General features: G+C 34.3%; 1 protein-coding gene across 4 annotated transcripts in view; it reads right to left on the bottom strand.

The window, feature by feature from the left end:
• The window catches only part of LOC149805995 (ubiquitin domain-containing protein UBFD1-like), a 49,769-nt gene that overhangs the window by 575 nt on the left and 25,084 nt on the right, over positions 1-24,110 (bottom strand). For all 4 annotated transcript variants that reach the window (XM_089950814.1, XM_089950810.1, XM_089950811.1 and 1 more), the window contains exons 3-7: positions 22,963-23,088; positions 20,084-20,119; positions 6,771-6,946; positions 5,646-5,820; positions 3,526-3,608 (exon numbers count right to left, since the gene is read on the bottom strand). In XM_089950814.1, coding sequence (XP_089806940.1) covers positions 3,526-3,608; positions 5,646-5,820; positions 6,771-6,946; positions 20,084-20,119; positions 22,963-23,088 — 596 coding nt within the window. The remainder of the gene's footprint in view (positions 1-3,525; positions 3,609-5,645; positions 5,821-6,770; positions 6,947-20,083; positions 20,120-22,962; positions 23,089-24,110) is intronic.

Here is a 24,110-nt window from a genome sequence, read left to right as displayed (position 1 = left end):
AATATAACTGCTAACTTACATTATGTAATTGCCTGAGGGAGAAGCAATTTTAATTATGTAATACATATATGTTACTATTTCCATGCTTACCTATTCCAGTATGCTAAGTCCCCAGACAAAGTTAAATATTCCCTAATTCAATTAATAATCAGAGGTCCAAAATTGAAAAGAATATGACCCCAGTCTGACTCCTTAGTCATAGCCAACATAAAAAAATATCTTACTCATTTGAGCAGTGGGAAATGAAGGAATCTTTGCAATAGTAGCAGGTGAGTATTATATAATTAAAATAGTTTTATCTCCCCCAAAAATACATTTTAACAGCCAAAATACATCATTTGCTACTATCACACTGCTGAATCTGGAAGGAAACTGATGGTCCCAAACAAAAACTGGTATAAGAAAAATAAATGCACTTATCCTTAAGGTAGGAGTGTCCGCTACTGTAAGCTGGTAGATGGCATGGCCACATGTTGTTCTGTCATGATTGAATCCAGCAAATTTATGCCTTAGTTTTGGTACATTGGAGGTAAAAGAAAGAAAAGGTATTGACAGACCACCAGAAGGTGACTGTTATAATGGCATCAAAAGAGGGATTCACTATGTCTAAGATCCTAACCTCATGGGCTTTAATTCTCATTAAAGAAAGATCTCTTGTGATGAGGGACTGATAGTATTAAAAAGGACTGCCTTATATCCTTAGTAACAAAAACAGAATTTTCTCTTTCCTTGAAAAGGAAGTGAAGAAAGTCTGCACAGGCAGACAGCATGGATCAAAGCATTTCCTGCTATACCAATTACAGAAGATTCTCCACTTTTCATCATAAATTTTGAAAGTTGACTGCCTTCTACCCTGCACAGTGCAGTTGGCAACCTTGATGGTCCTGACAGATTGATCATTTGAGATGAAGGAGGAGATTCTGTGGGTTGTTCTGTAAGAAAGACACACACCCCCTGGTGTTGCAACAGCAGGTCTCTCTTGTGTGTTAATCTTCTGTACTCATCTGCCAACAGGTCAAGTATGTGTATGTTGTACAACCATGGATAGTGGGGGCCACAAGGAAGATATCAGAATGAGTTAAACGGTGGAGAACAAACAGAATTATTTTGAAAGATTGATATGCATGTGCATAAAGATGATCCAACTTTAGACCAGAAGTGTCCACCACCAGGTCATCTGATCTTCCAGAGACAAAACAGGATCTTGTTGTTCAGTTGCATCAGAAGCAAATCCATGAATGATCTGCCCCATAGTTAAAAAGAACCTCTGCTACCAGCTGGTGGGCCACCCCATGATGACCATTCAGCCTCATCTGGACAAGTTGTCTGTTAGGATATTTTCTGTGCCTTGAATATGGCAGACTCTGAAAATGATCTCCATGATATCCACACAAAATAAAGAAGTATGTGCACATTCTTGATGCATACAGTATGCTACTACTGACATTATGAAGTGTCCATAACACCATTAATACCAGATTAGGTTGGATGGGTTTGAAACACTGCCAACATTCTAGGCTGCTTATATAATGAGCCACATCTTCCTGAGACCAAAGTCTATGAAGAAACTACCAAATCTGGGGTGCATCTCATCCTGAATCTGATGCAAATTGGCTGTAAGTCTGAACTCTGGTCAGAAAACACCGTTGCCACAGAGACAGCATGCCTTGATGTTTTCACCACAGACTCTAGCAAGAGCTGAAGCACTCCTGGAGACAATGGATCCTCCTTTAAAAGACTGAAGGAGGCAGCCAGAAAGAGATGGTATGAGAGGTAATCTTCATTAGACCTCCATGGTTCTGACAAGCAAATGTTCCAGTCATCCATAGCTAATGTTGAAGCCTGTGTATCATTACTCCAAGCAAGATAATGAGTAATTGACCTGTTACCATTGACTGGAGACTGGTTACTGGTGACCAGTGTCTAGTGCCAGGTGATTAGAGCAGGACCAGTCCTGTAAGGAAGAACTGATGAACTTGTTTTAGATCTATCAGAGTGAGATTGCTGATATTTCTTGTCAACAGGAAGGTGCAACTTGTTTATAGTAATTGCCAGCACTATGCCTCAGGTGGGCACTGCTGGAAAGACATGATTTGGTCTCGGACACTTTCCCTCCCTTGGTAGGTTCTTTCTTTTTATTGGCACTATGACCCACTGGAACAAGCATCAGGAATCATGGTATCCTGGTAATCTCCAAGTGATAGAGATCACTCCTTGTTTCTGCCCTGCAAAGGAGATGGAGGTCATCTTGTGGAGAAACTTTCTACAAGGTCTCACACTTGATCTGTCCACTAACAAATATAGGATATCCATCTGAGTGTGCACAACCAGTGCATAATAGGTGGTGTGTGTATCTAATCTGGACTTCTTGTGTCTGCACTTACCCACACCCTCAAAAAGAGAAATACTTATAAACAAAAAAAACAAGTTAATTGGGAACCAAAGAAGGGCAAGTAATACTTACTAAGAAGGGGAAGACTTAATGGAAGCAACACTTGCTGAGCAAGGTTAAAAAACCTGAAAATTAGCAAAAGGAAATAAAAAAGCTCAAATAATGCAAGGATATATAATTGTCAAAAAGATTCTTAAAAATGACAAACAAGGCAAATTTGGATGAGTGGCTTGGAACCTGTGTATTCTCATGAAAGTCCAAGGAGAAATAGGAAGCCATCCCATATGTTGGCAATGACAAAGGAATAAATTGGGATCATGTTCTACTAATTGCATCTCAATTAACTAATTACCGATGACAATATAAAAACAACATGATGTTAGCTTTGGTGTAAAGGGTGTTTGAGCAACAATGTAATGATCAAATTCTACATATTTCAGATAAAATCACAAACTCTTTCTTTTTCAGATCGCTATGGGTGATTCCATTTTAAATCCATGGTCTGATAGTGAATGTTAGTGACATGGAATTGCTTTTCCACAAGAAACTGTGTTCTCATGTTCTTCATATTTAGCAACAGCCATCTCATCTATATGATCACAAAGAATATGATACATACATGCATTCTTATTATTCAAGAGCTTTACAAAGTGCATTTCACATGTTTGCTTGCAAATTAGATCTAACCAATAAACAATCTGAGGAGTGGATGAGTGTGCCATCAAAGTACCTTCTGTACTGTCTTTAATTTGTTTATAACCTCTAATTCTTGGTACACCATAAGTCATAATTATATTGAAGTTCTTGAAATTTCACACACACACACACACACACACATATATATATATATATATATATATATATATATATATATATATATATATATATATATATATATATATAGGTGTATATAATGAATAATTAGCTAAACATTATATATTATTTCATTTACCTTTAATTACATATAAAACTGATAACATAAACTGATAAAAATGTATAAGGATATAAATTGTACAAAATTATTGTACATTCAAATCATCAAAAGTCAAGTTTAAATTGAGAAAACCATGAAAAAGTGCATTAAATGCACACAATGGTTCTACCACATGGGAAAACATAATGTATTGACATACCATTATGTGGTATTCTTCACTGCCCTCTATTGGTTCACTCACAATTGCTTTAACGGAATTCATTGGCATCTTATCTGTCCTTTCTAAAAAGATATAAGCAAATGCGAAAAAATGTACAGAATACATATCAATTTATCTCTCTCCCTCTTTCTTTCTTTACATATAAATTAAACTTGCTCTGGCGGTATTAAAAACCTTTGAACCAACTGTAATGAATTTACTTTCTAATTATAACAATTTGTAACAAAAATGTGAGGCTTTAATTCGGAATTTTCATGCAAATTTGTCTAGTGATAACAAATTTGCTACAATGGAGAGCCTATTATAAAAAGCACTGTGTTTCAAAATCAAAACCAGAATGTAATCGATGATTACACAGCTCACCTCTATTTTCACTAATCTCGCAGCCACTGTTAACATCATCATGCAAGAAGTTCAGACTAAAGTGATCTTGACCCCTTTCTAAAACATTTTTAAAATCTACTAACTGTAGTAGTTACCAAATGTACCTCTTACCAAGTTGCAAGATTCCAGGTATAACAGTATTATACAGCACGTACAAATCCAATGTGGTCATGACATAATATAAAAACTTTATATAAGCCTGTAAATGGTGAAATGTGTGTTATAATGATGTTCTTTTGTAATGAGTGTAGTACTAATAGTGATGCACACGATTAGAAAGTTTTATGATGAACAGAGACTGGAAAATAAATTTAAACAATTTTTTAAAGTCAATGAAGCATGAAATCTGGGTCACAGTTATCTACTTTAGTGACATGGGTGAAGTACTCTTAAAGATTTATCCCCTCACCAAATTTCATGAATCTTGGTATAACCTACACAATTACAGTGCAAAATGTCGGTCACAGCGTCATTATTTGGTGATGAAAGTATGGAACTAACAGAGATACATACAATTGTCTAGTCTGAATATTCTAGTATGAACAGAGCTTGAAAAATAAATTTACAACACAAAATTTCATTAAGTCAGTGAAGGGAGAAATACAGGTCACAATGATTGACTATTGTACAGATTGTGCAGTACTCATCAGAATGCAGCATTTGATGAATCCAGATACAGCAAGACAAGGTGCAGAAAATTATTTGTTCATGAACTAAATGCAAAATGTAAAGCAAGCCAGAAAAAACATGAAATGTATGTCACTGTGACCTTCCTGCCTAAAATTAACTTGGGACACTCTGGAACTTGTCTTGACATAATGTTTTCTATCTGTATAATAGAAAATATGTAAATAAGGTCATCAAAAAAGATGAAAATCACAGAGTAGATCTACATGACACAACCATTTAAGTTTTATAAATCAAATGGCTCCGACAGCAGTTTATATTCCACAAAACATGATGATGATGATAGTACAGAGAGCACATATGAACTAGTCCCAAGGTAACACTGTTTCTAAATAAGAAGGCTGTGAAGGAAGCCATCACATGCCAAATCTACGGATTACTAAAATTACCAACTGATAGCAAATTAGGTACTGCATGTACAAAATGAAGGAAATCAAATTAAAACAAACTGAAATGGCTGTGAAAGTGAATCTTAACGAAGGGAAATAACTCTGTCAAAAACATAGTCAAGCAATCACATTTGGCTGAACAAGGACGTTTGAAAGTCAACACACTAAATGGATTTAAGACATATAACTCGTTTGTTACCTAAGTTGGTTACAGATTAAATGGTATCATGGGAAAGTATAATTATTTAAAGACCCCTTGGAGGAGTCTACCAAATAAAAGCATATGAGAATTTTTATATAAAAATATCAGTAAAACTCAAATGTTGATCATTCACATATTTCTGCCACATAACTTTTAAGAACTTGCCAAGTCACTCAGTCCTCATGTAACACATTTTCATGTCTGTGATCTGAGAAAACTTAATCTGTAAAATTCAACCCAAAATATGAACTTGCTGGGGTGAGAATCCAATTATCCTGTACATGCATGCTGCAGCACTTAGTAAACTGTATATTCCTATCTACAGTTCAAAACCAAATTTTAAACTCTCAACTTTGCTGTTAACAACAGTATTTATAAAATCACTAACCGTCTGAAATATAAGGCCACCTTATCATAAAAGAACATATATTAATTACCTTTTGTGCCTATCCAAACCTGGTCCAGCTCCAATTTAAATGTCAATCTAACTTTTCCGCCTGATTTATTGTACATTCCTGATATAGGGGTTGGAGGCAGAGGATCTTTTTTGTTTTTAATACCTGGCATCAAATCATCTGGCTTACCATATTTGTCTAAAACCTTTTTATGGTTCTGAAATTATAAAAACATATTGTAGAAATGGAAGGTCAGTTCAAATATTGTCAGCATATAGCAAAACAAAAAGTAGCTTCATGTTGCATATCTAAATAGTTAACAAAGGTTCCATGCAATGCTGATCTTGCCTTTTTCAGAGCTATGGGCTTGTGCATCAATTTTAACAGTGTTGGCCATCATTATTCTTGACTCTTGTAAAGCTAGGTTCAAAACAATTTTTTTATGAAATGAAGCAAGGGTAGAATGGCTATGAGAATAAGGGAATAAACAAGGATGAAAGAACAAAAAATACATTGTTCTGTGGTAAATATATATAATGACTATACTTGCTGAATGTCTAACTAATGATTAACTGCCATCTTGGGATCTTATATAATCTCAAATTTAACCATATCAACATTTTCTTCAGTAGTTTTAAAGTATCAAAAGTCAAACACTTTTACTAATAACTGAATTACACTGACACACTTCACTACTTAACAGACTGTTTGCTTTTTAAAGAAGCTTTTGAAAACTGTTGTAATAACTCTTCTTCATCATGTGGAATAAAAGAAAATTCAGGGTCATATTTGTGAGTCAAGGATTACTAATCAATTATGTTGTCCTTGACTTAGGCACAAGTCTGGATACCAACTGGATATTAAAGATGGTTTTATGTATGCATTGGTAAATAACACTCATCATATAAAACAAAAATTGTAAATTCTGCTCATTAAAATGAAAAGTCAATACAACATCAAATAAATGCAATTAAACTTGATCACCTCTATTAAGCAATCACTTGTCCTAAATAGACAAAATCTTAAATTTAACACAAAACTCCTCAAAAACGAGAACCTGCATTAATAGGTCACTTGTCTTAAAAGGACACTTTTTCAGCCACTAAGAAATGAATGATGTATTATGCTTTATAGTCAGCCCTTGTTACAGTTTTCACATCAACATACCTTCTGTTGACATAATGGTTCTTTTGATGTTTCCGAAGACTTTGTGATCTCTTGCTGTTCTTTGGGACTAGGAGCACTCACAGCCAGAACGTCAGTCAAGGTTGAGCCCACTACCATCACCTTGGCTCCTTTAGTAACTTTAAGATCTCTTAGTGTAATTTCATCTTTTGCTAAACCTATTATAATACAAAGAAATCAGTTTACCATAAGGAGAAAAGGTTACCATTTCAAATTGAGATGACACTGGAAAAAATGTGGTAATTTACTGCTATTAATATATGTACGGCTTCAGGTTAAATAAAGCTATCCATTAATATTTCTATTACACATTTTAAGTATAAAGTTTAAGTATTAATTATCTGAAGGAAGCATAAATATTTATCACATTTCCCTAAGACGGCATATTATTCAACCTTTAATTATAGACATGGAAATTTATTTCTACCAATCTGAAATTGATTGCATGTGCCAACTTTGTTTCCCTTGAAACCTCACCCCCACCACAGCAAATGTATTTCAGAGAAAATACGTGACTGGGGAGCTGGAATACACCCAACATTCAAAAGTTTGATTAAACTGACATTACTGAACAGCCATGACTAATTTAACCAAATCTGATCTACTTATTCTAAAAATAAACAATGCAGATTTCAATGTTTTCTGCTCATGGTGTTTTGGCTACTGAAACAATTAAAAAACTATAGAAAAGCATAAATACAAAAAGCATACTTACCAAATTTGAGGTTAATTATATATATACATATATATATATATATATGTGATGGATAACTTGGTGAATGACTTTATATGCCTGATGGCTATACAAAAATATTAAAAATGGGTTTATAGGGCAACCACAGCTGACTGCCATTGATACTGAGTTGCTTGTTTTTTAAAAACAAAATCGGAACACACCAACAAGCAGATTCTTTACTTTTAAAGAACTTTCGTACCAAAATGTCCTAAAATTGGCTTTAAATCCCCACAGAAATAATAAAAAGTTTTAAATCTGTAATTGCATGGAAGTGAGATTGTCAATTCTAATTTTTAGTCCATATCAAAAATACTTGTACAGTTTTTAATTAATCTTCTCCATGCAATGTAAGCTTCTATATCAGTTGCCATGGAAACAAACTTGTTACTACTTCTAAAAGACAGAATTTTTGCAGACTTGTCCTGAGGAGTGCAAACATAATAAATGTTAAAATGCTGAATTCAGTACATTTGCTACAAGTAACAATTTTTGGGCAACTTACTAATACCAAATATGGATAAGACTGAGTACATGTACCTTTGTTTTCCTATGTTAGAATATGAGGACCTATTTATAAAAAAAATTCTCAGGAGTACTAATGGACTACTTTTTGACACTGCACTGCTAGTATTATTATGCATAGGGTTGAATGACACAACTGTGCAGCCCTTGTGTGTGTATGTGTGTGTGTGTAGGTATGTACTTATGTACTTATGTAGAGGGTTTAATAGTACATCAGCACAATCCTAGCCACACAGGTAGCAACACAAGGCCTAAGTGGCCTGATACCACACATATGACTGATATCTACTTGATAGCTACATGCAAAGGCATTTCACCAACAAATCTGGCTTAGTATAATACTTTCTGATATTTAACTGTTTATAAAATTTTAGATGTGGCATGTATATTGAAAATCAGATCAGTGTCATTTGAAACAAACTGCTCACCTAGTTGCTTTTTGTCAAATTTGTTAAACAGTCTCTGAGTTGTTCAAAAGTTTTGCTGTTTTTAGTAACAGAAGCCATATTTGATAGTGGGTCACTTGTATGAATGTACTTCAGTTCATGCTCTGATGCTTCTGCCAGATTTGGTTGAATTCTGGACTAAGCTTTTCCAAAAGCAGCTATTTAAAGATTTATCTTTTCTCTAGCAAAAGCAGCCATAGTTGATGATCAGCATAAAATTAGTAGAAAAAATTTGAATGTCTTTCATGAACAAATGTTTGCAGTCAAACTGGGCTAAGTTCTGTTGTGAGGTTTTTCTAAGAACATTATTTAAAGTTTGTTATCTATGTTCTGTTACACAAAACAATGGCTATATTCAATAGTGAACTGGCATAAATCCTAACAACTTAAATGTTGGTCAAGTCCTTATTAGGGAATTTTGAAAAGTCATTCAAAGTTTTTCTTTTTAGCACAGGGTTAGTAGCATATTTAGTTCAAAATTTTCATGATTCCAAATCATGTTTTTCAATGTGCATTATTACATTAATTTTAAAGGATACATAATGAAACAATGTAAACACAAGTTAATACTTACTATTATTCCATATAAGGAACATTTCTTGCAAACTTATTTTTTTCTTCAAATAAATAAATAAAACACCTCTATTCCAGGGTGCTTTATGTCAAGGTGACCATATTTAATGGTGCATTAGCATCATTTGTACAAACCTGAAAGCCCTCTATGCCAGGGTGCTATATGTCAAATTCTGATAAGCCATTTTGGAAAAGGTGTTGCTTTAGTAATGGTGGCCATATCTGATGGTGCAATAACATCATTTGTACAACTCTGAAAGGTCTTCATGCCAGTATGCTTTCCATCAAATTTGATCAAATTCTGTAAACGTTTTATGAGGAGCATCTGCTGAAGGTTTTCCTATTTTTAGTTGATAAAATAGCAGATTGGCATCATGGATAAAAAATTTAATGAACTTTATGCCAAGTATGATTGAAACTGTTCTGGTGGTATTTGAAACAAAGTTCAAATACAAATCACTGATTAATGACAATGAATTTTCTACTTTTACTTATGAAGGCAGTTCAGCATCATTTTGTATATATCAGAAAGGTCTTCATAACATGGTGCTTTCTGTCACATTTAATCCAGTTCTGCTCAGCAGTTTAGAAAAGAAGCAATTCAAGTCTGTTCTATTATTATTAATGGTGGGCAAAACTAATAGTGGATTGGTATCATTTGTATCACTTGAAAGGCCTTTATGCCATGGTTGGATGAAATATGTCCATTAATTCTTATGAAGAAATTGAAAAAAGCAAGTGATAATGGACACTTGCTGAAAGACAAAGGACCACATCATAAATATACTTGGTCTCACTGACAAACAAAATGTATAAACGTACACACCAAATTAAACAAAATAGGATGAATGGTTCTTAAGATATGTTGTTTACAAAGATCTGCTGCAGTTGAGATTTAATACTGACGGATAAAATATCAATAACTTCATCAAAAATGGAACTAAATAAGACAAAACTTTTCAATCCACATGAAATGGGCAATTCAAGTAGAAAATGACATCCAATTATGTGACAGGGTAGCAGAGCTATGCTGGTTACAAGGAGTGCAAGCAGAGAAACAAATGAACATACAAACTAACCAACAGACAGACAGACGGAAAGTTTGATAGAAAAGGTAATACCTATAGTGCTCTAGCATTTTGATGGTGGGACCTAATTAAATTAAATATGCTTTCCTCCATTTTCTTTAATGACGTTGTAATTTTATATTTTTGACTTGACTTAAGGAGGAGACTTGGAAAAGTAGAAGCATGGAATGAAAGAATGTGATGCGCATCAGCAATTGTACATCTAAAGATGTGATTACTGTTTACCTAGCTAAACACAGAGATTTATTTCAAAACGGAATTAAGTAAATCAGAAGAGGACAAACTCTATTTAATGTCAAATGTATTGTACTTTTAGTTATAAACAAGAGTCTTGTCACAGAATTAGGCAAAGAAATAACTTGGTTTTGTCTTAAAACAATTAGACTATTTCTCGTTGTACATGCGTACAACGTTATACAGGGTGAATGTGTTTTTCCAGGTAAGCGACTGTATAACACGTACCTAGCCACAGATTACTTGTGTCAGGTATCATGACTAACATGATATGCACGGGTATTCTACCCCGACTTGTACTCACTCTCCTATGGATTTAAGTAAGACGAATCACGAAAAACCACACTGGTCATTTTTGGATCATGTCAAGGAGTATACTCTCTCCTTTATTCTCCAGCCATAGGGGTAAGTGTTAAATTTACATTCTCTTTATTTGATAGGCGAAGCTTATTCAGTATGTACTGTGTTATCGCGTAATAATGTGTTTATTACAACGCAGATTTTTAAAGTATTATCATATATCTAGAAATTATACAGAAACTATTATGTCCTATTTGGTTTTATTATAGCTGTTTGTGTCTGTGTTGGCAGCTGTGTCTGTGTTGGCAGCTGTGTCTGTGTTGGAAGATGTTTCTGTGTTGGAAGCTGTTTCTGACTGTGTTTGAAGATGATTCTGACTGTGTTCGTAGCTGACCATTTGTAGCTGACTGTTATAGTAGCTGACCATGTTTGTAGCCGTGAATGTCGATGTAATGTTATTGTGAATATAACTAGAGCGGTCCGATGCTGTACGAAGCCGTCTAAAGTTTCTTGGAGTCATCTGGAGCTTGCAGAACAACGCTGTCTGTTGTGATAAGATTATTATGAATCTTAGTCATGATAAGATTATTGTGAATCTTAGTCGTGATAAGATTATTGTGAATCTTAGTCGTGATAAGATTATTGTGAATCTTAAGTTGTGTCAAAGATTATTTTGAACCTTAAGTTGTGTCAAAGATTATTTTGAATCTTAAGTTGTATCAAGATTATTTTGAACCTTAGTGGTGTCAAGAGTATTTTGAATCTTGTCTTGTGTAAGATTATTTTTGAATCTTTATAATTTTGTTCGCGATTTTGTGAATATCTTGTTGAACAAAATACTGTTTAAGGGGTATGTGCAGTCCATGAGGGTTCTTGGATCTGCACTTCATTTTATTTAATATTTGTTTTGTTTATTTTCAATTGTATTTTTACATCATATATTTATCATTATTAATTCATTCATAAATTTCCATCTTTCCCACATTGTGTTTGGCTTGTTCATTTAGTCCAAAAACCCACTCGGTTACAATTCTGTGACAAGTCTGTCAAACTGACTGACGGTCTACACTCTGAAACGAATTTCCAGGTCATAGCAGATATAAGATTGGAACAATTTTTATTTAAGACCAATGTGACACCATTCCAGTAAAAAGCCCATACTGACATGACTTTCCTTTCAGCAGCAATAACAAGATTTTCATGATGCTGCTGTGCTGGCCATATTGGATTGAGAGATTGGCACCATTTTCATTTAGGACCAACCAGACATCATAAGAAAACCAGATGTTGATATGACCATCCTTTCAGGTTGGTTGGTTGTGGATTTTACAAAGCACCAGCACTGTGAATCTGTATCGCACCACAAAAAAGGCTATATGTTAAAGATTTATGTATCAATAAAGTTTATAACCAACAAGCAACAGACATGCAAAATCACAATGATGAGATAGTGAGAATAATATATGAAGGTTCCCAATCAACATCAATCAAAATGGATATAAATGGCATGCATAAAGGGTAATTAAATAACAGATGATAAATTAGGGTGATTAACAGTTCCTTACAAATACTCAAAGGAAACAGGGTTGCACACAAGCTATATTCTGAACAAATGTTAACTTCCTTCAAAAAATGTAAACACACATTTACCATATCAGAAAGTTCCTTCATGTGGTGAACTTTGTAGTAACAATCGCATGTAGGTTGGAGATCAAAACAATCTATCATAAAGTGCTTCACAGTAAAGGGTTGATTGCAAGAAATTCACCTGGGTGGATCTTTGCAACTTTAATATATAGGAGTGGGTTATACAAGTATGATGAGTTCTAATTTATGCATGGACTACCTCATTCTTATGGACAGTTCTATAGGAAGGAGGCCATTTGCCTAAGGTAGGTTTGATCACATGCCTGCCACCTGATAAGGATTTTTTTATACCAGGTTTAAAATAATGTATAGTATTTTAAAATCAGATGGTTGTAGAGATAGGGCTATTATAGCAGTGCAGTTTGCTCTTTCATTACCTTTAATACTAATACAGATGGTTGTAGAGATAGGGCTATTTTAGCAGTGCAGTTTGCTCTTTCAGTACCTTTAATACCAGCAAAAACAGGGCTCTAAGGGTCAGATCTTAATTTTAGGGCATAGCGAACAGATGTTTCTCTGCAATGTGACAAAGGTGGTTCATTCACTTCAGCCAAAAGAGTTTCACATTGGGATTTCCTAAACATTCCCAAAGGGAGTAATATTGCTTGTTGGTGAATTGGATCAAGCATTTTTTAATATAACTTTCTAGTTGAATAATAAACAACAGAACCATAGTCCAGTTTGGATCAAATAAAGGTTCTATATTGGTTAAGAACAACTTTTGTATCAGAACCCCACTACTTTGAGGGCTTTCAAGCAATTAGCTTTCAATATCTTAATGTGTGGAATGAAGGTGATGTTTCTGTCAAAGACAATACCTAAAACCTTTTTTTTCAACAACCGGTATATTTGTTCCATCCAGTGTGAGGTTAGGATCACAATGTTGTCTTCGAAGCTGAGAAAAAAGAATGCATACAAGTTTTGATTTTGAGAATCTGAGACCATTGACAGTGGCTCAATTTTGAATCTTGTTTATATTTTGTTGCAACTGTCATCGACATATAGGAAGCAATCCAAACCAGGCGCCAAACATTTGGTAATGTCATTAATTATGTTTGCTAAAAAGTGTAACAGATAAAAAATACTCTTCTGGAGCACATCCATCTCTTACTTGCATGTATCAGAGAGGGTGTAACCCACTCATACCTTGAATTCCCTATTTGAAGGAAAATTATATATATATAAGTGGGCAGACAGCTTGTTAGACCCAGACTGTGCAGATCATCCATTATTCTACACTTCCATGTTGTATCACAGGCCTTTTCCAAATTAAAGAAAACAGCAACTAAATGTTCTTTCTTTTATAAAAGCAACATGAACATTTCAAGTCTAACCAAATATTTGTTGATACTAGGGCCATATCAGAAACCACTTTGGAAAGGAGATATTAAAGTGTTAGTCTCCTAATACCAAACAAGCCTTGTATTGATCAGTCATTCCATCATTTTACAGACACAGTTCATCAAAGCAATGAAATAGTAGTTGATATTATCTGTGCTATTCTTACCTGGGTAGGGAACAGGTATTAACATAGCCTCTTTCCAAAGTTTTGGTGTATTTCCAGTGGTCCATCAATCATTGAAAATTTTCAGATGAGCGATTTATGAAGGTGTTTCAAAAAATGGAAATGTATTTTGTCAGACCAGGTGGATGTATCACAGACCTTGTTTAAATGATACATAAGTTCCAGAAGTAAAAATGCTTCATTATAACTGTCTGAATTATTTCAACTTTATTTCACACAAAAAATGATGTTAAGTTTTTAAACGTATCTTCTGTTTGACTTTTCAGCCTTTGAAAATCTGCTGAATAATTAGATGATGATGAGCTTTTTGAAAATATTGTCTAATGACTTCTTTACAGTCTTTTATGAACCATGGTTTCTGATTATTTTAAAATTAAATGAGGACTTGGGAATGGATTCTTCTGCAATCTCAAGTAAAACTGATGCAAAATGTTGAAGATCATCAATGTTTATAAAGATATCTCTGCTGAGTCTAGTGTTTAGAACTTGACCCAGCCAGCCTTCTTTAATTTTCAGTGTGAAATTAGCTCATTGATCATCAAGTACATGTTCTTTAGAGAGATTAGGAAGTGGCCACTGCTGTGAAAGTCATCAGCCACCTTCCAACCAAAATCAAAAAGCAGAAGAAGAACAAATTGTCGGATTTATGCACATATATGTACCCATTCCAATATGTAAATATGCCAGAGATTGGGTGTTATACAGACAAATCATGTCTGGAAATGAAATCTTTTTGCCTCTGTCATTAATGTGATTTGATCCTTATCAAATGTTATAGGCACTTAAATGTCCAAGTAGAATAAATGAGACAGGCAACTGTTGAATGAGGTTGTCTAATTAATTCAGTTGTAAGTTGGTGTTTGATGGTATATAAATAGAACAAAATGTTATCACCCAATGAAGATTGATGCTTACAGCAATGGCCTGTAACTTTGTGTTTATAGGAATAGCATCATTAACAGCCATAAAACAATGAAAGCTCCATCAGAGGCCCAGTCAACATTTCCAGAAAATGGAATCATTTATCAGAAACTGTCGTTTGATATTTTTTTAACAGGTCTGGCACTGCCTTGAGTACATTGATAGTTTCTTCCATGTCCTCAAAGTTGTCAGACCTTTTATGCAGCTTTACAGGGTCATCAGACCCCTTGTGTCACCTATTAGGCTTTAGTAATTTTGGTGTTGAGGTATTATTCAAAACTGTCTGTGTGGAGATTGTGTTTTTCTGAGGCTTATAATGAGGAATATTTTAAGGTTTTACTGCATCAGGTAGTTTTGTTTGGATCGGTACATCCTTTGGTATCTTTGGACTGGTCTTTACAAATGGAAATACTGTTCCGGTGGCCTAGTGGTAAGAGCGTCCGCCTCAGATATGGGAGGTCGTGGTTCGATCCCCGGCAGAGTCATACCAAAGACTTACAAAAATGGTACTAACAGCTTCCTTGCTTGGTGCTCAGCATTAAGAGGTTAGTGTTAGGACTGGTTGGTCTGGTGTCGGGATAATGTGACTGGGTGGGACATGCTATATGTCTGTGGCATGATGCCCCAGTGCTAGACATCACTATACAATGCCACATTGCAGACATCATAGCGATATGACTGAAAAAGTGTTAAAACTATGTTAAAAATCCAAATCACATCACATCACAAATGGAAAGAAGATTGGACTTTGTAAGGAGTTTCACAATTCTATCTTCTTTATGGTTGTGGTGTATTTAACCCTTTGAATCTCCTTCTGTTTTCAGGTTTTGAAGTCTTTTGAGTAAGGGTAAAGCTCTTTCCCAGTTTATACAATGTGGGGTGGCTTCACACTCAGGTTTCCAATGGGAAGAGTCAGCCACATATCGGGCCTCATGGTGGCCATACATATTGACACATCAAAGTGGATTTGGCCTTGACCTGCAAAGGTCCAACTTTTACTACCTTGGGTAATGTTGGCTGTATGACTGATTCAGACAAAGGGTTTGTTCTTTTAAGCAGATTTTCTAATTCTGCATTATATTTTGTTATATATTCATTACCCATGCTCACCCACCCACCAAGGAGTCCAACAAGGGGACACTTATAAAGCGCCAGAGATACACAAGTGGTACACTGAGCAGGTCAAGATACATTGTGATTGTCTTGTTAAGCCACCACTTTCTAGGAAGTCTTCTGAAGAGGGAAAAGAAAGGGAAAAAAGGAGGAAACTGTCAGGGCAACAGTGATATCAGGAGAGATACAGGGTGTTGATTTGTCAAGATTGGTCCTATCCCAACCACCCATCTAGTAAGAAGTAGAGGCCATAGTAGTGTGGAAGCCACTCATGGATCTCCTATTTAACAGGATTCTTTTCTCCCTTAACACAAGTTGCAACCCATGGCCAATAGGTTCCCTCAACTCAGTCACCTATTATGGCATGCAGCAAAGATGTGTCAGACTTTTTCTCTGTCCCCAGACCTGCAGGGGTATATCCTTTAAGGTGGAGTAGCAATAGTACAATTTCCACAGTGGCCATTTTGGATGTCATGCTGAACATTTTCATTTTGGAGTTCTGGTGAAAACCCCAATGCCAATATGACTTTCCATTCAGGAAGAGTAAGGTATAAAAAATTTTCCAGATGCCTGCTGTGGTTGCCAAACTGGATAACAGATCAGCACCATTTTCATTTAAGCACCAAGCAGACATCACAAAATGTCTTTTACATAAACCCTCATGTTGATATGATCATCCATTCAGGAGGAGTAAACAGAATATTTTCCAGATGGCCAGAATTGTGGCCATACTTGATGTCCAAAAGAACCATTTCCATTGAGAAACAATTAGACAAGTCTTTCAGTGAAATGCCATATTGATATGACCATCCATTCAGGACAAGTAGAATAATCAGATTTTAAACATGGCAGCAGCAATAACAAAATGTGTGCTAATGAACAAAGAGCTATTGGATGATGGAGCCCACATGCTACAGGTTCTGTCACATAAAATAGCACTAATGGCTAAGACTGGAAGGGAATAAGTCAGGTAACTGATATCAGTGAAGTGTAGTGTTTAATCATTATTATATACCAGATAATCTATACCAAGTCCATATACACATGTTTGGTTTGGCAAAGAAATCAGCAACTAAAAACATTCAAGGTCTTTTCCAGTGGATCTTAGGAATAAGATTCGTTTTAGACCTGTTTTACAAATACACGTAAATATTACACAAAAAAGATAATATTTTTTATTAGTGAAGACCTACTGATGCTTTGCGTGTCTATGTGACATGGATTACATGCAGGGATCGTCCTGGGCTTCGCCAATGTCGCAAATTGCAATTTTTTTCCCTTATTGGCGACAAAAATATCCCATCTGGCGATTTTTTTGGCGACATACTTTTTGGTTATTTAATTTGTACATACAATCATGGATTTGGACTGGATAAATTAAAAGGGAGAATGAAAGGAAGCCACAAACTTGACTAAGCAATGCTTTGGAATCAATCTGTAACACAAACAATCCTTTGTTCGTATTGACAACCCCATCTTTACCATGCATTGTTACATCATAATCTGCTTATGCTGACATCTGGGCTGAGTACTGTGCTGTGATACATTCAATCATGCTACCGAACTATACCTACAACTGACCGACTTCTGAAGACGCGAATAGAACAGATACAATTAATTGAATGGCTAATCCTTCTGTTGGTTTTTTTTTTTGTTGTTGTTGACATATACCAATACAATAGTTTTGCTGAACCTTCATAGAAAACTTATAACCTTTGAAGTACCGACTACTGCGTATAAATACAAAGCAAATGGAAAAAATCTCAATCACAATTATATGTCGCCAGCGCAGCATTTTACTCATTGATCTTTTCCTTTTGCCATCAATCTGTGTTACAGCTGCAGAGACTTAAACTCCGCAACAAGAAATAGCAAAAAAAAAACAGTTTTGCTTAATTAATAATAATTATTTATTTCTCAAAATACAGGAGTGAAAGAATCCCTAAATTGGGTGTGAATTTATGCTTTTATATACGGTCCAATATTGCCAGGTGTTGACTCGTGTAAGTTTCATTCGTGGGAATGGGGATCCTATTTTGCTTGTCGAGAAAATTTATACAGCATTCAGTGATCATTCTTGGGATTTAGGAAGCAATTCACTACAAGCTTTGTGAAGCTAGCCATGGGGGGGGGGCTGCTGAGAGACTACTGGTGTCACCTGTCAGCACTGTAGACTGTGAACGTGGATTCAGTAAGATGAACCTCATAAAAACTGACATCAGAAATAAACTCTGCATCTCATCTCTCGAGAATTTAATGAGAATCAGCATGTACAGATGTGAAAAATTAGACTTTAAAACTGCATTCAACAAGAGGGCAGCCCTAAAATCGCGACGGATCTTCATGCAACACTTTGTAACCTTTTGTTAATGCTTGTTGTAATTAGAGTATTAACTAACTCATCTTTTGTAATTTTCATCGCCTGTTACATTAACAGACTAAATTAACACTTGAAAAAATGTACACTACTTGTTCTGGCAACACTTTTTGAAAATTGGCGACAAAATATTGAGGTTGGCGATTTTTTTGGCGACAGTTTTTCAAAAGCCAGGACTATCCCTGACATGGAACAGCATATTAGTCTCATAAGTTACTAAGGCATTCAGCTTTCTTTAACATACCTTGGAAATTTAGATGTGCATTGTTGATTTTGCATTCTGTAAAAAAGGAGAGCCTCTTTTTGTTTACTACTGTAGTTTAATACATACCTTTTCCATTTTGCTCTACTACAAAATAAAGATAATCATTCAAATTTTTGCTTTCTCTCAGATTAATTAAGTATACTTAAAAACTTAAAGTTTAAAATGATAGGGAGGAAAGGTTTACAGCTTTAACAGCCACAATATCTGATGTATTCCAATATACTTTGAAGTACAGGCTACTTTTCCATCACAAAGTGCTGGTATGTGTATGTTGTTGTTGTTGTTGTGGGGTTTAACGCCATTTTTCAGCATACGATAGGCTATACATGGCGGCCAGTATTAATGGTGGAGGAAGAACCCGGGAAAACCCTGGGAAGAACCACCGACCCACAAGAAGCTACTGTCAAGCTTTCTCACATACCCACATTGGCTGAATCTGAGACTCGAACCGGCGTGCATAGAGGTGAGATGGCAGTGATCCGTAACAGAGGGTATGTGTATGAGTAGGCACCTTAACTCATGACAAATATGAGTATGAAAACAAATACAGGCACCATAACTCATGACAAATATGAGTATGAAGACAAATTCAGGCACTTTAACTCATTACAAATATGAGTATGAAGATAAATACAGGCACCTTAACTCATGACAAATATGAGTATGTTGACAAATACAGGCACCATAACTCATGACAAATATGAGTATGAAGACAAATACAGGCACCTTAACTCATGACAAATATGAGTATGAAGACAAATACAGGCACCTTAACTCATTACAAATATGAGTATGAAGACAAATACAGGCACCTTAACTCATTACAAATATGAGTATGAAGATAAATACAGGCACCTTAACTCATGACAAATATGAGTATGAAGACATATACAGGCACCTTAACTCATGACAAATATGAGTATGAAGACAAATACAGGTACCTTAACTGATGACAAATATGAGTATGAAGACAAATACAGGTGACTTAACTGATGACAAATATGAGTATGAAGACAAATACAGACATCATAACTCATAAAAATATGAGTATGGGTTTTGGCCATAACACACTGAAAATGGGAATATGAGTAGGAATATATTCACTATAACTCATCATAAGTATAAGTTTCAGTATATGCACTTAAATTTGTTAGGGATAACAGTAAGGGTAAGAGTATAGGCACAGAACTCAATGAAAGAAAGAATATGGATATGAGTATCTGGATTTTCAGGACCTTGGCATACAACACAGTTGAGTACATTGTACTCTGCTCCTTCTCTGATAGACATTGTATGACAAATGCTGCTATGAACTTAAAATACATTTATTTTTTTCAGTATATCCATTACAATGTCATGCTTGTGAAAGTTTTTTGATTTACAGCATAAGATGGATTAAGTTCTAAATGGGCCTGGTTTCTGTAAAATGAACATAGAATACAAAACTGATGCAGGGTCATAAACAATGGAAGCTAACTTGCCCTTTACCATGATGGACAAAAGTTAGATTAGAGCAAAGACTTGGTAATGACATGAGTGTATACTAACCTTTATACATAATTTTCTGCATTGCTGGAGGAACACCTGCAATTAACAAAGAAAAACAGTGCATAAACTGAACAGCAGATTCATATGCAGTTTACAGAAGATGATTTCACATACTGTAATGAATAAAGACCATAATATTTTCCACGACAGACAGGCTAAACTTGATATTTAAGACCATCAATATATATATATATATATATATATATATATATATATCACATACATTAAAAATAATATGGGTCGGTGGTATACATATCACATACATTAAAAATAATATGGGTCGGTGGTTCTTTCCGGGTTCTTCCTCCATCATTAATACTGGCCACCATGTATAGCCTATTGTGTGCTGAAAAATGGCATTAAACCCTACAACAACAACATAAAAATAACATGATTTTTAAACTGTTGGTATAAAGTATCTGCTTTCTGTTCCCCATCCCCTCTTATGCATAAGGGACAAAATGACAAAATACGCAGAAATCTGGAGTCAGAGAGAAAACGAATTCGGGCTGGATGAAAACCTTGAAACTGAACTTACACCAAGTAACCTACAAAAATATGATGGTATGTACATACCTTCCTTGGGATTCAACAACAGTATTTATATAATCATTGATACAAAGTTGCAATAGCCTGTCGACACCATAAGGTAAATTTCTTAGTTACGAGGCACAAATACTGTAATGTATTTAATGCTTCATTGTTGTTGCTGCTGTTTTTTAAACCTATTATAATCTTCTGAACATCAATTATAAATGTCCAAAGGCTGCATCTCCCTCTTTCTCTCTTTCTCTCTACCATCATAGCATGATACAGGCAAAAATCCAAGAAAAGACAAGTTTAGAGGATTTTCGCCTGTGTCAAATGACCATGTCTCTGGATCTATGAATGATGGTAAAAGGTCAAACCAACCAAAAAATGGAGGAAGAGAGAGAATCAATTTCATGGTCAGTATATATAAATAAAATATATGTATAGTATGTATGCTGTATCAATGATATATGATATACTACTCGTATAAATGTTTCATTAAAAGGAAACTCAGCAAACCTCGTTTCCCTTTAATGAAACCTGTATATATCTTGTGGTATACCACTGATACAGCGTACATACCATATATATATATATATATATATATATATATATATATATATATATAGACACCTCTTTTTTTTATGATTAATTAAATGGAATAGTCATCCTGAGAAAACTGATGTTTTCCTAATTGACTTAAGAAAAGATTCTGATGAAGGTGAATAAACATCATCAATTTTATTCCTATCTTTCACAGATGTTTTGTGCTGAAAATAAAAGAACATTCTTTGCTTAAAACAATTTTCAGCTTGTTCCAGACTAGAGTGCAAAGATATTTTATACACTATAAAGCTGTGTTAACCCTAACCTACCGCAAACTGTATGAACTAGCTACCCATTTAATGTTTTGCAGTTGTGAATGACTTAGAAGAATGCAATTAATTCCAGGTTATTCAAGAATTCAAACTGGGACTAATATTCTCTAACTATAAACATGTTGAGAACTTTCAAATAAGACAGGTGGCTAATATAATTCTGACATTATTTAAATATTAGCAGATAAAGAAAAAAATTTAAAACATATGTATTCCTTTTTATAAAGTTTGTGTACTAATGATTTAATATGACAGATTTTATAAAAACTGATCAACATGTTTTCATTACACATGTATGTCAAATTTAAGATCATTCTTCTTTTGTATTTGAATGAATAGATTAATAACAAACTTATGTAATAAAATACAATATAATAACATCAATAACTGCACAAATGTGTTCAGCTTTTGGAGTCAGTATGGGGCAGAAGGCATACAAACAGTTTTGGAAGAGGAAAAATACAGAAAAAAATGGAAAACATAATTAAAATTTATTCATTTAAATCCCTATACAGCTTCTTAGGTTTATCAGTTTCTTAACAGTTATCTTTCCTGCATTAATATATTTAGAAAAAAAGATACAGTAGTGTAAATCTCTTACAAATAAACTCTTCAAAACAACTCAAGAAATGAGTGGAATAAGTTTAATAGGACATTTTTTAAACTATTATAATTGGGAATGGGCATTTTTTTTTAAAAGTTATAATTGGGAATGGACCAAATTTTAACTCCAAAGCAGGACAAAAATCCTAGGGACCTTCCCTTAAGGACTTTGACTTTAATGTGACAGTACAGAGATATGGGGTACAGAAGAAAATAAAGATATGTATGGCTTAAACTTAAAGACTATAATAAGCCTAGACATGAAAACAGTATATAAATAAGGAAATAACGAAAACCATGTAAATATATGTATTTTCCTTGATACTTTGTTGATCTTTTTTTCACTTTTCTCATTATAACACTTTTGTGAAAACATTCTGTGATGCAATTGCATGCTTATGTAAATGCTATCAAATACTCATGGAGAGATTACTTATAATTTGCTAAACATGTGATGTTTTATTTCATAATATCTATTTTGTTCATGAAGTGATATGTGACATGTATGAAGGATATTTAATAAGTTTTGAATATTCTGTTATAACATTTCCCATAATAGTGAGACAAAAATGAGCATTTTGTCTTTTGACCCATCCACAATGGACTTCAAACGTCACACCATTTCCTGCAAATGGATGCACTTTTTATTCAAGAGGCTTAAGACACCTTTGACTGCAATGTGGACTTCCCAGCTCACAAAAAGACAGATGTGATAAAAAAACAGTAAAGATTTTACCTTCCAGCTCTGCTACATCAACAATCTGTGAAAAAATTAAGATTTTAAAGTCACATCAGTCATATTCCACTATCATTAGTCAAATTTACTTATGCCAGATTACTACTTATACATAGACCATGAACTGTTACCTGTCAAATCCTGCACATGCTCTTTAAGTTTAGCTACTGTGTTGTCTAATGGAAATATGACATCATATTTCTGCTTATTAAAAATGATCTTAAAATCCACAGTTGCTTGATCAGGCTGTGATGTATCTGCAAAGACAAAAAAATTGCATGTATTAGTTAATTATCACTGAATGATTTATCCTTAATGCAATCAAAATAAGTGAATATAATAAACCAGTTATCAATACATGTATTATGACAATTATCAGCTATATAACCTGTATGACAAATACATAAATACTACCTAGTAAGCTAACTGATTTTGCCCTTTCATAACGTAGAAATTTTGAATACAACCTAATTCTCTCACCTTGAGTCAAAACTGATCCAAAATTTTGTAAATCTGTGGAACTAATTATTGAACTATTACAAGTTACACTAACAATCAGTTATCTAAAAATTCACTCTTATACCAAATATATCATGTTATACTAACAATTTATGGTTATAATAACAATTCACTGTTATATTAAAACATCCTGTTATACTAACAATTCACAGTGATACATAAATATCCTGCTATACTAGCAATTCAGTTATACTAACAATTCAAGGCAACAATCAAAGATGACAAAAGTTAAAGTAAGTTTCAAGTTTTAAGATATAAACATCATTGATTAACAGTGCTACTTTATTTAAGTATGCACAATTCACACTAACTTCTAAAAAATCCAAAACATCAATAAAACACGAAAAGCATGTATTATGTTGGTAAGTTGTGCCTTTTTTACATCATGTTTAAAAAACTCCTTCTTTTCAAAAGAAGAGGAGAGGAGTTTACCTCCAAATTTTTTAGTTGTTTGATAGATGACCCTGCTTTAATATGATGAACTTTAACAAATCCTCTCAAACTCAATCAATGTCTGGTATATCCTTTCCCTTTACCAGTCAGTTTCCATAGAAAGCCACAATTGAGGTACCCTGGGCTGGCTGGTAAATAGTAGTCTTACAATATAGTGGAATCACATGTCTGTAACAAAATGTAAATTACTACCAACAATTACATTACATTTTTACCATCTTAACAAATGAAAATGTAAGCTGCGGTAGAACATTCACACAACTAAAATTAACTGCATTAATTACAGGTTCTGTGACATCATCTAGCT

The sequence above is a fragment of the Sinohyriopsis cumingii genome, chromosome 2 (assembly GCF_028554795.1).
Source record: "Sinohyriopsis cumingii isolate HCF-2022 chromosome 2, ASM2855479v2, whole genome shotgun sequence".
Taxonomy (NCBI): Eukaryota; Metazoa; Mollusca; class Bivalvia; order Unionida; family Unionidae; genus Sinohyriopsis; species Sinohyriopsis cumingii.
This window is presented reverse-complemented; position numbering and strand designations above follow the sequence as displayed.